This window comes from Alligator mississippiensis, chromosome 14 (assembly GCF_030867095.1).
Source record: "Alligator mississippiensis isolate rAllMis1 chromosome 14, rAllMis1, whole genome shotgun sequence".
NCBI classification, from domain to species: domain Eukaryota; kingdom Metazoa; phylum Chordata; order Crocodylia; family Alligatoridae; genus Alligator; species Alligator mississippiensis.
The window spans coordinates 33,922,937-33,937,594 of NC_081837.1; the positions used below are offsets into that span (position 1 = coordinate 33,922,937).

Genomic DNA, 14,658 nt, shown 5'->3' on the forward strand with positions numbered 1-14,658 from the left:
ATTGCACAACTATGCTTGAACATGTTTCCGAGTTACTACTTAAGACATTAAATGGTTAATCATGTGTTTAGTACAAGTCTGCTAGGGGCCTCATACCATACACCTTCATAACACCCTCTGTCTAGGGGTCTCTGGCCACTGCCATTGATCCACAAGGCCCTCTCTTACACTTGTGAGCCTGCTGTTATTATTTTTGCCCCTGATGGGCCAACCATGGCTGTTAAATGATCCCAAGCCAGTGCAGTGGCTGAAAAAGAGATGGAATATAGTTTCACGGTCCTGTCCTAGAGCTTAGCCAATATGGACCGGCACATGCTCAATTGTGATATTAGGAGCTTGGCAACAGATAAGACAATGACAAATCATTGACCAAGCCCATTGCCATAATGAGGTGGCTTCTGAGCACTGGAAAGGCATCATGAGGGCTAAGCTGGTGGTAATACTTAGTGCCACATACTTGCCAGTTGTAAGGAAAAGCCCTTACCCCACTGGAAAGAGTGAAGGATAGAGGGGGGGCAGTGCCAAAGTTGCACAGCAGATCAGGAATGAAAGCTCAGCATTGCCCACAAGACCTCACGGACTTCATTCACCTGGACCAGAACAAATGGCCTTTGTTAGAGGAAGCAGATGCACCGGGTCACCCCTCCTTTATCTTTGTGTGCCCAAGCGGCACTTGCAGCTGTGTAGCCCTTCCTTTGATACTTCTGCTGTTTCAGTTACATGTAGCTATGCTGTCCTTGCATTTCCCTTCTGAGCATGTCTAGGGGGCTGCACTATGCCTGCGTAAGAAGAAAATCACTTGGGTTCATGTGTCATGCTAGATAAGTCCTTACACTTCAGCTATGGAAAAGCCATGACTAGTGGGTGCTTGGTGCATGAGGCCAGTGTACTAGCCCGGTAGTCTAGCAGTTGGGGCATGTTCCCAGGGAGCAGGAGAACCAGCTTCTAGCCATCCCACACCCAGAGAGGTTTGAACCTGCTTCTCACAAGGTGCTCTAAAAACCAGCATGTGGGCTAGACATTGTCCAGAGCACTCTGTTCCTGCACCTGGATCACAGGGCAGCCAGGAGGGGAAGTTGGCTAGAAGAAGAGCAAGCTGGAGGGTGCATGGCTCAGCAATATGCCCTAGATAGGAAAGGGCATTGGATTCTAGCCTAGACCCTGCCTCTAGTGGGGCAGAAACTATACTACTGCTATTCATCCATAAAGTATTGAATGCAAGGCGCAGCCAAGCAGCTTCAAGGGGAGGCTAAAGAGTATTTGGGGCAGTATCTGGCCTATGGCCTAGGGTGACAGCACTTTTCTGGGAAGTGTGAAATGCAGGTTCAAGCCTTCCCCAGGTGAGGGGAGATGAGAGCTGGGTTCTCCTGGTTCCCGGGCAGTTCTTCTAATGATTAAGTGGGAGGGACCTCTTCTACCGCCATGTGTCTGGCAGGCATGAGGGCAGAGTGCTGCTGTTCTGCTGTGGGTGGAAACAGAATCCAAACTGTGCACAAGTGCCAAAAATGTCTGATGTGCAGCTGTATACGTTCCATTTAGATGCCCAAGGATAAAATAGGGTTTAGCCCTTGGTCTGTGTAACAACAAAGCCTTTGGTCAGGTTCTGGGCCAATTCTGCAGTAACCATAAGAAGGCACTCTCTTGTTCCACAAGTGGAAGAGACGCCTCCTGGAAAATGACTCAATAAAGTTCATATCAACTGGCAAGCCCTGTAGATTTCATGAAAATGAGCCTTAATTGTTTATTGTGTTTGGAATCTTCTTCAATCAGCTGTGTATAAATATTTTTTATAAATACAGAGGCTCCTTGGATAATGATAACAGCGATGAGAATGCAATGAAAGAATAAAAGCTGTTATCAAGCAATAAGCTGATTAAAAATAGGTTGTATGAGTGCTAGAGAAAGATGCTGTGTACAAGCCAAATGTATATTTTTCCTCTTTGATTCAGTTCAGTTAACTTCATAGGGACACACTTGTTCTTCAAGTGTGAATTCTGAAATGAACTGGATAGGATGGATAATGCAGCTGTTTGGGTGATATCAGCTCTGCCTAACTGTGCAACATAAATCCTATACTGCAGACAATTAATGGGTATTCTCTTTTAGCCCAAAAGAGAGAGGTCTGCACTCTTTGGAGAGAGAATGTGGGTTCTGTCTCTCTCGCTGGCACAAGCTTCAGATCCCAGATGACTGGAGAGGTTACCATCCCATACAGGATGCGGCATTGCAAAAACTGTGCGTCCCTCTATCACTTCTCCATTGGAAGTTACTCCTGGTTTTTATTTGACTGTCAGGTTGTCACTGATCATTAAATAAAGCCTGGTATCTCTTTCATTGCTCTTCCCTCGTGTTTTGATGGAAGATTTCTTATTTTGCCTATAATCCAAGGAAGACTCTTGCATTTTCTTTATTTTCTGGACAGTACAGCCCAAAACATATTTTTTCCCAGTTCTCATCTCTCTTCAGTCCCACTGGTCAGAATTTTTCCTCTCTGGATTTCTAGGATATCTTGTTGCCTCTCGGTTCCACTTTGCAATCAGATTTTCTCTTTGGTGGAAGTCGTCTTACACTACACACATCTCACTGTGAAATGTAGGAGAAGAGGGCTTATACCGCAATCCTAGAAATTCAGGGTTGGAAGGGACCTGAAGAGGCCACCTAGTCGTGCGTCTGGCCCTGAGGCCGATTCCAGTACTGTATATCTAGCCCATCCCTGATGGATATTTGCCAACCTACTCTTAAAAATCTCCAATGAAGGGGATTCCCCACCCTCCCTTGGTCACCTGTTCCAGCCCGTAACTGTTTTAATGGTTAGAAAATATTTCCCTAAATCTTTTTAGCTGCAAATTAAGCTAAAATTTGCAGCAGCCATGGAATACCCTTGCTCAGTATCCTCATCATAACAACCTTTTTTCTATTGTCTCTCCCCAATCTTCTCTTCCCTTCTCTCAGCTCAACAAACCCACCTCCTTCTGTCTTTTCACATAGGTCACATTTTTTCTTATTAAGCTCCTTTCTTTCCACTGGAGTCTTTTCAGTCATCTGAATATTTCTTTATCTGTAGTGGCCTAAACCAGGGGTAGGCAACCTTTTCCTGCTGCCCACCCCAGGAAGGGGACAGGTATGCAAGGTTGCCACTCCCTGGCATAAACTATACACTGTACAGAGGCTGGGGCCTCTCCAGTACTGAGTGGAAATGCAGTAATTCCCTCCTGTGCCTTCTTATTACACTCCAGAATGACATTTGCTTTTTTGCAAGTGTTGCATTGCTACTCATATTCCTGTTGTGATCCATCAACACCTACAAATCCCTTCCTGCACTTGTGCTCCTTAACCAGTTATTCCTCAGCTTGTAGTTGTGCATGGGATACTCCTTTCTAAGTGCGGTACTTTGTCTTTGGTTATATTGACTTTTACTTCAGACAGTTCTTCCAGTTGTGAAGACGGTTTTGAATTCTGTTCCTGCTCTTCAGAGTTTCATAGTTGGTAGGGTCAGAAGGGACCTGAGTGGATCATCTAGTCCGACCCCCTGCCATGGGCAGGAAAGGATGCTGGGGTGAAATGAGAGTTGCACCTTCTGATCCTGCTCTTCAAGCTTGCACCTTTTGCCCACCTCGGTGCCATGCACAAGAATAACAAGTGCGCTTCCAGTTTCATCAGCCCATCATTAATGACCACAGTGAATAGAACCAGGCCCAGGAAAGAAGTACAGGACCCCCCTTGAAATGCCCACTGAGTTTTTTACACTTTAGGGTGATGTCATTTCAGTCCTAAACCCTCCTTTTTCTTGTGACAATATCCTGTGGAAAAATGTCAAGTCTTACTAAAGTCAAGGTACATCGTGTCTACTGCTTTCCTCCTATCCACTAAGTCAGCTATCTTGTCAAAAACGGAATTAGATTTGTCTGACATCACTTATTCCTGACAAATCTGTGTTGGCTGTTTTTTATTCCCTTAACATCCCCTTGGTGGTTATCAATGATTGCTTAATAATTTTGCTCCAGTATCTTTTTAGTTAGCAAGTCAGGCTGAGTAGCATATAATTCCTTAGGTCCCCTTTTCTCCCCTTTTGAGAGAGATGTGCTGTGTTTGCCTTTCTTTAGTCCTTTGGGACTTCACCCATCCTCTGAGAGTTATCAAGGATAATTGCTAATGGTTCAGAGACTGCTTCACTTGGTTCTTCTAGGGTGACTTTCCTAGGCTCTGTATCTAAATACCCTTTGACTATTCTAAGCATGCTTTCCTTTTTCCCTGGCAGTCTATTCCTTCTTGTTTCTTGCTTGGATCTTCTTAGAAATCTGACAGAAAACAAGACCAGTTCCTCAGCGGGTGTAAATACGCACTGCTTCGTTCACTATGGTTCCTTACACCTTCCGAGGACCGGGCCCATATTTTGTGGTTTCTTATTTGTAAGGGATTGAGCCGCAGGCTTGAGCAGGATTCTTTTCAAGCTATCCCACCTGTAATGCTAGAGCAGCAGTAGTATGCTTCTTCCTTCAGGGTTTTGTCTGGATTTGCTTTTTTTTTTCCCCCCCTCGTGGTTTGTGAAGAGGCAAAGCTGAATCTTTTGTGTTTCCTGGCCCTACTCTATTTATTGCTGAGAGCATATTGTCTTCTCTGCAACAGAGCCCCTGCTATTCCATGACACTTGTTGTCATCAGGAAAAGAGGACGTCTGTTACTATTGGGGACAACTGGTATTTAATCCCACTGTTTTCTCATCAGTTCCTAAAAGTAACTCAGAGGCTGGTTGGAGGTTTAGGTCTGGCATTCACATCTGCTAAGGGCATTTACTAGTTCTATCACTATTCTCAGCTGAGAGTCTCAGCAGTTCTTGAAGACCGATGGTACTGATAGAGGGACACATAATCCCACATTATTAAGACTGGTGGCACTGATAGAGGGACTAGACACCAGGTCCCCATTAACAGGAAGCACTCCACTGCCATGATGGCCAAGGACTTGCTCTCTTCTGTTAAATGCTGTTCACTCGCAACAGGATTTTTATTTCTTCCGTGTTTGCACAGCACCCAGCATAATGGTGCTTTGGGGCTCGTAGGTTCTCTAGCAATGTAAGCAATAGTAGGATGCTTACAGTGGAGGATAGAAAAGACTTTCCCAACTCTTGTTTGTAAGATGAAGCCAGGTTGAGAGTGGCTCTATTTAATTGCTTGTCTTAAACAACGGGTGCTCCAAGACCTGGGGCCAGGTTTTGAAAGGTGTTTTGGTCTCTAATGTTGCTGGTGGGAACCTTGCAGAGTTTTCAAAAGGGCCATCTTTGGGCATCTTAATACCTTTCCAGATCTGGACCTTGGAGCTGAGGCTAGGTGCTTTTGCAAGTTCATGCCAAACGACAGTAAAGTCAAGGAAGGGGTTACTAGAAGTTTTATGAGAGAAATTACACTTCTGGGGAGAAAGACCTAGGATATATTCTCCCTCTGTTTCCTTCAGTCTAGTCTGAAAATGAAAGTTTTCAAGGGTGGAAAGAGCTGGTGTTTTTCTGTGAGAAAAATGAATGCGAGGAGCATTTTTCTATACAGTATCTCTCCCTAGGTTCAATGCATTTATGTTTGGTAGCAGTAATTAGAGCTCAGATCTGGAGGTTACAGCTGTGGACGGGGCTTCCCATGTAACACTTACATAAGTCACTGCCTTACATTGAGTCTCTATTCTCAATGGGAGTCATGAGGCTTAATTACTTGGCATTTATTAACTATTTTGAGAAGCTCAGTTAAAAGATGCCAAGTTTGGCTGACTCTCACAGTAGGCAAGGGTAGTATATCACCGATTGGAGAGCCCATAAGTCTTCAGGCTTATCTTCACAGGGAACTCACAGTGCTTTAGCAGTCCCTAGATAATTAAAGCCATATAGCACCCATCTTGTCTTGTGCAGTTACAGTTATCATGATCTAAAGGCACTCGTACTAGTGCAGCTCATTCCTGTATAGGAAGAGGAAAAACTGAACTGGTATAAGGCATTTGTATGCTGAGATAGCTACACCCACTCAAGAGGCTGTCCATATATAATGACATCCGAAAAAAAATTATAGCTGTAACCGATATATTATAGATCTTTACAAAGTCTGTATGTGGACCTGGACACACAGGATGAGGTGTGATGGGATTCAGTGCTGGCAGGTTGCTTTCAGAGTGGTCTGCCCATACACGGTCAATCTTAAGCGTATATTTGCATTTTCTAGATTCTCTTAATGCTTCACATTGACAGGACTGGAGTTTGGGGCATGCCCTGTTTTGCATCCTGGTCCATTACAGTGGTGGGAATCGGAGCTTTAAAGCCCAAGTTGCCATGCTCAGATCTTGCTAGTGGATAGACTTGTCACATTGGCACTTAATCAGGTGAAAAAGGCTCTTAATGCACATTGCTTGTGGAGAGTGCTCAGGATAGACCCCCATACCTCACAGGATCAGATCCTGCCCATTTAGATCTGCCTGAGTTTTAAGTGATCTTCCTGAGGTTTCCGATGCAATCCATCAGGATAGTTTTATTTTGCTGCTGTTGCTGCCTGCTGTGTAGCAAGCCTAATGAGGCTTTAATGGGCTATCAATTACTTACGCAAATAAAGGGGGGGGACCTGCATCAGAGGGGGCAATAATTCCTAGCATTACAGTTCTATGGTAATAAGATCCAATCCATCACAGCTATTTGAGAGCGTGTTGTTCTCTCCTGTGTCTCTGAGTTTCGTGTCTGTAACAGATATGGGACCTGCTCCATAACATCTCTCAAGGGGCCAGATCCATTTCAGTCGGAGTTAAAACATGCCTGTGCCACGTAGCTGTTGCTGTAGCAAAGGCCTCAAGAAGATAATACATCAAATATTAAATTGGCACTATAGCTAATCTTATTCAGAGGGCCAGAGCCTTTGAGGGGCTAAACACCTGGTGACTTCAGCTCCTTTCAAGATTGGGCCTTTTCAGAGTCAGATTATGATCATACCATCCTCCTTTAGCCTATTAGTAAATTAGATTTAGGAAATCAAATGACAGACATCACAAACTAAAGCCACTCATGGAGCATCAGAATATCAGTCCTAAGACTTATTGGAGAATAATATAGCAGTGGTGCTCTTTAGGGATCAGTCTAAACACTTAGAGAGGAAATGATACCATCTGTAGACCTCTGGAAGCACACTATTCTGTTCTGCACCAGGGGTGAAATCTGCTAGTCAGATCTGCAGGAGGGATCCACAGAACCTTACAGGAAGGTTTTCCTAGCTCCTCAAGGCATTCTCATGGAAAAAAACCCCAAAACGCATCTTTCTGGGCTTTGCAAGGCTGCAGGAGTGAGAGGTGACTTGATTACAGTTTGTACGTGCCTCCACTCTGGGAAGATGTGTGAGGCTGCGTTCACATGGGAAAGCTGACAAGCATGGCTATTGCAGAGTAAGTGAGGAATTATTTCAGGATAACTTCATTTTTATCTCAGAGTAGAGTGCCCACACAGGGCTGCTATTCCAAGAGAGTTACATTTTGCAGGCACTGTGCCAGTCTGTTTCTCCTGCATAAACTAGGTCTGATAGTAGAGGGCTGTAATTTAGCAGACAGAGGCAGAACAAGACGCAGCTCAAAAATCATGAAACTGGCCCAAAAAATCCTGAGATTTTTCAAAACAACACATCTTGAATTCTTTTCCAGGCTTCCTGTGAGCATGTATGGTTTTTAATCTTTTCCTGATCATGGTGATCAATTTTTCCTCATGTCCACTGGGGACAGGACAAGGTATAATGGGCTGAAATTGCAGCAAGGGAGATTTAGATTAGATATCAGAAAGAACTTTCTACCTGCAAGGGTGATAAAGGACTGGGACACATTACCCAGACAGGCTTTGGGATCTTTATCACTGGAAGTTTCTGCAAGCAGGCTTGACTGGGATGGTTTAGATATAGTGGGGCAGGGGGTTAGACTGGGTGACCCCTTAAAGTCTCTCCTATGCTTTGTACCAGGCCCTTAGTCAGTTAGACAGAGCAGGGTCTGGGGTGCGAGTGGAGGCCACTGGCTGGGTCTCTTGAGATTCAGTCCTGATCCCAGAATTGTTTGAATAGTCCTTAACTCAACCATGAGCTATGTGGTCGATGCAGGAATTACTGGGGGGGGTGGGTCTCCAGCCTGTTTTCACAACAGGTCTGACAAAGAGCATAATGGTCCTCTCAGGCCTTGACATATCAAGCTAGCAGGTGAATCATGGCGCTTCTTCACCTCAGCTTCCATCTGTGACATACAGATGTAATAGCCTGGAGACTAATTGCAGGACTTTAAAAAGCCAGCTGTTACCACAGAGATCCTTGGTATCCCAGTTATTTGGATCTGTTTTTCTTTCTCATCTGTCCCTATTCACTGTAGCTGAGCCAGCCCTACCAGTGACTGAGCTAATTGGGGTTGATCCCCAGCTAATGCAAATCTTTCTTCTACAGCAAGGGTCCTCACTTAGGACAGCTGTCTGGTTTATGGAAGTGGGGCTAGGTCTGAACAGAGCCCAGGGCTGTGTTTTTGGCCCTAGGAAGGCCTGGCTGGGAACCTGATGAGGAAATTCACCCTCCTCTGTTTCTTGGGGCATGATTCGCCAGCTGGCATCTTCTGGGCATCTCTCGCCCAGTCTGTCCCTAACATTGCAGAGTCTCTTGGTCTCTCCATTTTTCTGCCCGTAAGTTGAAATGCTTTCATATAGATTCATACAGTCTTAGGCTTAATGTAGGGGTATCTAGGTGAAACATAATGGCCTGCGATGTTCAGGAGGTCAGACTGGATGATCTAATAGTCTCTTCTGGCCTTAAACTCAGTGCACCCATGAAATGGCACCGACTCCACAGTGGGTAGATTAAGAAGCTGACGTTTGAGTGGTAGCCTCAGCCGTGATTCACCCCCGGTGGGAGGGAGCAGGAATACCACCAGCAGCAGCTGTCCCAGGGTGCAAGGACAGGCAGCTCCTGTCCTACCAGCAGATACTGTTCAGATCCTCAGCAAGGGTCAATCAAAGCAGCTGCAGTTTCTGAAATGGAGCCAGGGGCTGGGCATCAGCTGAGGATCTGCCCCAGTGTTGCTGTGCTTTTGGAGGAGACTCCAGAAGTGAAAAGGGATTAGAGCAGTGGTTCTCAACCTTTTCAGATCCAGGGCATCTCTCGTTAGCACCAAAGCCTTTCCATAACTTTTGCAAATGGAGTGGCACCCCATTTCAAAAGCAAATGTGTTTATTACAGTGCTTACCTCCTTGCTCAGGGGCCAAGCAATGGGGAGAGAACAGAGGTGGCCTTAGGGGTGGGTGACATGGGCAATTGCCCAGTGTGCCATGGTCGGGGGGGGGGGCAAACACATGTGTGAGCAGCCTGCACTTACAGCAGCTGTCTGCCCCCAGCCCTGCCCTGGCTAATTCCCCACCCCAGGCAGAAGTGGTACCCAGCCCAGCCCACCCTCGCTTCCAGCTGCTACTCAGGAGCAGCTGGGTTGGCAGGGTGTGTGTGTATGTGTGGTGGGGGGGGGGGGCAGGATGGCACCTACTCCTGCCCACCTACCTGCTTGACACACCATGCCGCTCCAACTCCCAGCTGCACTACGCCCCATGCCCCTGCCTGGCTGCTTGCCTCTGGCTCAGCCTGCAAGTTGGCACTGACGTTGGCGGGGGTGGGGGGGAGGAGGGAGGGGTGCCAGAATATAAGTGCACCCAGGGTGCCATTTTTCCTAAAGTTGGCTCTGGTAGGGAATCATGGAGAGCCTGAGCCTGCCCTTATCTGTTTATCTCCTCACACCTGGAGCCTGATCCTATCCTTATCTGCTTATCTTCTAACACTTCCTGCAGCACCCTTCAAAGGATCTCACAGCACTCTTGGGTGCTCCAGCATCCTGGATGAGAATCACTGGGCTAGAGAATGGGTGTAACTGATGTGTTTTATGGGGAGAAATGCAGAGAACAGGGAAACAGTGCAAATGGGGACAGCAAGATTCAATTAATACTTTCCCTTTGTATGGTCTCAGGTGCAATCCATCCATCCAAGCCATTTGGTGTTTTTATACAGTCCACCATTGTCAGATGAAGGTACTCTTGGGTCCTTTCTCTGTTCTGGCATGGATTCCCTATGTACCCTGCTCTGTGCCTCAGTTTCTCCATCTGTGAGACTGGGGAGGTGATCCTTCACTTACCTAAGGCCTCAGAGGATGGCTGTTGAGGATGCTGGGCAATAGGCCACGTCCTCAGATGTGTAAATGGGCATTGAATTTGATGGAGGTACACCCATTTACAGCAGCTAAGGATCTGGTCCAAAGTGTGTAAAGGGTTGAGAGCTCAACAGAGACTTGGGAATCCAAGTGCCTCGCAGGTGTCTGGATCTGCTCCTCCGGAGGGAGGGGGAATCGCTGCCCAGCAGTTGCTCGCTGGATGCCTGGTGCCTCCTGACAGAGCCTGAAGGGATGTCTCCTTTGACTGGCAGGCGCAGGGCAGAACAGTTCCTGCAACTCGCTGCCTCTGGACTGTTAATCAAGGGCTTTCAGGATATTAAAAAGTGAGCTCAGCAAACAGCCTCTGTTTGAGTACTGGGTGCCCCTGTGGGGGAGGGAATCCCATTAACCTTTGCAGTTTCCGCAGGCAGCCCCTGGGGCATCAGAGAGCTCTTTGCAGTGGGATTGAGCATCCCTGACATGGACAGAATCATACAGTAAAGCCCCTGGGTGAGATCCAACCAGTTAACTCCATCATGGCCATTCAGATAGCAGGCTGCTCTGCTGGGCAGCCCCAGATTGGGGCAGCATGGTCCAGTGCAGGGCTGTCCAATTTCTGAGTGGCTGCAGACTGTACACCTTCCTGGGGTGCATGACATGTGGGCTTCCCTTTGTGTGCCACCACAGGAACCCTCCGCAGCACTGTCCTGTGTTGTGTGGGGGTTCCCGGCTCCCTCAAGCCCTGTGGGCCCTACCACATCATCCTGTCCTGCCCCCAGGGGTGGGGGTAGGAAGCAGAAGGTCAAGGGGGAGCCCAGAGACCCTGGTGACAGCAGCAAGAGAGTGATGGCAGGAGCAGCACCTGGACTGTGAGCCTGGGGGCCATGAGTTAACCACTTTCAAGCCACATGTGACCTGTAGGCAACCAGCTGGACAGCCCTGGAGTGGTTTACAAGCCACTAGGCTGGGAGTCCAAGAGTGCAAGGTAAAATCCCAGCTCTTTGGAAGTCAAAGGGAGCATTTTTCATTGATTTAATGGGGACAGGAACACATCCTTGGGGTCCATTCCTGGCTCTGCCGCTAATCACTGCCTCTGTTTCACTTCTCAACCTTGCTCTGGAGGGTCTAAGGTGGGGGGGGGGAATTATTTTGGGCGGAGAGCTGCTTACTGAGTTTTGGCAAGCCATCGAGGGCCGCATGACAGGCAGCCAGGGGCAGATTAATATTAATTTTCTAAATTTTTTAGAGGCCCTGCAGGCTGGATAGTATGACCTGGTGGGCCACATCCAGCCCGCCGACCACATTTTGCCCACCCCTGGTCTAAGGGCATGCAGCGCAATGAAGCCGCAATCGCAGCTGAAGGGCTCCTGACATACTGCTTCTAATGAGAGCAGAAAGCCTACACATCTGATGCCTTGTTCAGCAGTGACACTGCATTGCAAGTCCAGGGGTCTCAGTGTATTGCTCCATCCCACTCATCATCTCACACAAGCCATGTGTCCCCAACACGTGCCACTGGGGGCATGTGAATGTGTGGAGGGCAGTGCTGGCAGGGTAGTGGGCTGCTTACATTTCACCTCCAGAGAACTGGCCTGAGCTGTAGTTTAGATCCCATGTGAAATGAGTTTGAAGGTCTTGGACGCTAGTGGCTCTCTGACACCTATCTGCTTCCAGAGCAATGCACAATGCCATGCTGTTGCCACAGGCTGCAGTGGCAGACGTTATAGGTGGGGGATTGAGGGACATCAACACATCTGAATGTGTGAGATCCCTAGGGCTGGGATCTCAGGGGCTGTTCATCGGGAATGAAGAGCATTGGCATCTCTAGCCAGCTCTGGCATTCATTGGTTTCAGCATCGTGGCCTGCTGTCCTTTCCCCTTGCAATCCCTCCCTCTGGCTCTTTGCCTGGACTCTCTCTGGGATTGGTCCTGGTATGGAGCCCTCCTCTGTGGCCCAAGGGAAGTGCCTCCAGCAAAAAAACCAAAAACCCTGTTAGCGTTAGTAAAACACATGTGTGACCCTGGTGCTTGTGTCACTGGCTTAATTTAGTCCCGAGAAGACGCTAATTTGTGCCTGGCAGGAAGGGTTTGCGTCTCCCCCCTGCGGTTCCTTGCCCAGGGGCACACATGACGTGTAATTAACAGCGGTGTCATTGACGTGCCTTGGGGCTTAATCACAGCGGCCTCGTGAACTCTCCTGGTGCCGGCTTTGTGCGAGGGCAGCCGCCTCTGCCAGAACTCTGCTGGTGTGAGCAAGAAATTAGCAGCTTAAGAGACAGAGGCATCTGCCCCCTTTCTCTATCCCCCTGATTCCACTCTTCCCTTCTCCGTTCTCGCTCTTGTCTTTCCTTCCGTCTTGAAAAGGTGGGCTGGAGCTGTCAGCTTATCTACTATCCGTACTGGCTTCCCTAATTATGAGTGTAGAGAGAGGTAGTTAGCTGTGTGAGTCTGAAGGTAGTCTGAACTGTGCTTCAATGAGGATTGCTGAATTGTTATTTCCTGTCCTATCATTAGGGGAGAGGAGTAGGAGGCACAGCAGTGGTGGTACCTTATAGACTCACTCGTTCAGAGAAGCACGCTGCCCTGCCTTCTGCCTGCCTTCCCTAGTGATAGGACAGGAAATAGTAATTCAGCTCTCCAGGGTAAAGCACAGTTCTAGGGAAGCCCAGAGCTGGTGGTTCCCAGGCTCCGGGTATCTCCCAGGCTACCTTCTGTACCATCCCAGGGCTTCTGGCTTCAGCTCACTGCTGTCTCGCTCTCTCTGTCTCTCCTTGCAGTTTGGCCGGACTGAGGTCATTGACAACACCCTCAACCCTGACTTTGTGCGCAAGTTCATCCTGGATTACTTCTTCGAAGAGAAACAGAATCTGCGCTTCGATCTGTGAGTGATGTGATCCCAGGTTGTGGGGCGACAGTGGGAGGCCTTTAAGGGAAAAGAGCAAAGGCTGCATCTCAGGAGAGACCCTACAACAACAAATCAATGTTTGTCCGTGGTAAAGAGATCCTCCTGGGACATGTCAGCTCATGTGCAGACCCTAGCTAGAGTTTTCCAAAGGGTACAAAACACTTGAATCCCATGAATAGTCAGTGTGGGGGAGCCTAGATCCCTTTGAAATCCCATCCCCACTAATTCACCGACTGGTGTGTGGGCTAAATTCACAGACCTCATGTTTCTAAGGTATCCCACACAAACAAGCCAGTGAGAATAGCCAACCATTTTTGCTTGTTAGAGACCCTACAACAGTGGTTCTCAACCTTTTTAGACTGGAGGCGCCCCTCTATAGAGTCAAGGCCTCTCAGAAAATGCCAGCTCTCAGCTGCCACTCTGTTTCTGACTACAGAAAAATACTAAAGCAATTCTCCTGTTGCAAATAACTCAGGAAGCCCACTACAGGTCAGCATGTTTTAACACTATGGATTTGAAAACTCTGGGTTTATCTTGCAAATCATATTTGCACACTGGACAGCACTGACTTTGTGTGGCAACCCGTGCCACCTTTGAAAGGGTCTCAAGGTACCCTTGTTGAGAATCACTGCCCTGCAAGAATAACACACTGGTGTAAGCACACCCCAGGGTTCGTGAGACCCTACAACAGCAAACTAGTGTGTTCCACCAAGACCCAGGGGAAAGACATTCAGGAATATGGATTCAGTCCCACTCTTCCAGACAGCTTGAGCTTGGTTGGCTCCAGGGGGGTGGCAGCCCAGGCATGATCTTGTCCAGTGACAGTCCTTTAACATCATCTAAATAACCCCCAGAGCTGAGCACCCAGGACAGGACCAGGTCCCCGTCAGTCACACAGGTCACAGGCTATGATCATGCACTTGGTGTGGCTCAGAGCCCATTCATACTCTTGCTGTCTAGCCCTCTGATTGCACTAACCAGAGCTGCCCTTGCCCTGCTTTCCAGCCCCTGCTCCTGCAGGGAAATCTGCACAGTCTTGCTCCGCTCCTTTTGGCTCAACCAATCTGCTCCTTGGATGATACAAGTAGCTGTAGAGGGGCTAGCTCCAGGAAAGGGCTTGGACAACACTGTCTGACTGCCTGGGAGATGTTAGTGATGCTTGTGCCTTGTGCTGGCTTTCTATTTGAGGGGAACATTTCTCTGTGTATATCTCAAGCAGATCTTTCATCTTCTGGGCCTGAAATTAGGTTTCAATTGCTCTTCCTTCCTGTTAGTCCTGAAATACAGTCTGACCGCAAGGCAGGATGCTGGCATCCCGTGGAAACGGATGCTATTTAAGGTCCACTTGGAGCCCTCGTTCTGCTTTCGGCTTTGTTTGTGCCATTCCATAGAGGGTCCTAGGCTGTAAAGGAGTCTGATGTGGCAAGATGAGGTGCTACAGTCTTTATCATACTGGTGGTAGTGCATGAGCCAGACTGACAGATGTTGGATTTTTCCCAAGGCAAAACCTTTTATCTTGGGGTCCTACAAAGGGATAGCCCTTCTGTCCCATGTTAAGTACCTGTAAAGTATCTGAATTAACACTTTGCC

At 47.9% G+C, this 14,658-nt stretch overlaps 1 protein-coding gene across 4 annotated transcripts in view; it reads left to right on the top strand.

Moving 5' to 3' along the window:
• LOC102576771 (copine-5) overlaps positions 1-14,658 on the top strand; it is a 151,104-nt gene that overhangs the window by 49,857 nt on the left and 86,589 nt on the right. For all 4 annotated transcript variants that reach the window (XM_006260045.3, XM_059717115.1, XM_019492606.2 and 1 more), the window contains exon 4: positions 12,941-13,044. In XM_006260045.3, coding sequence (XP_006260107.1) covers positions 12,941-13,044 — 104 coding nt within the window. The remainder of the gene's footprint in view (positions 1-12,940; positions 13,045-14,658) is intronic.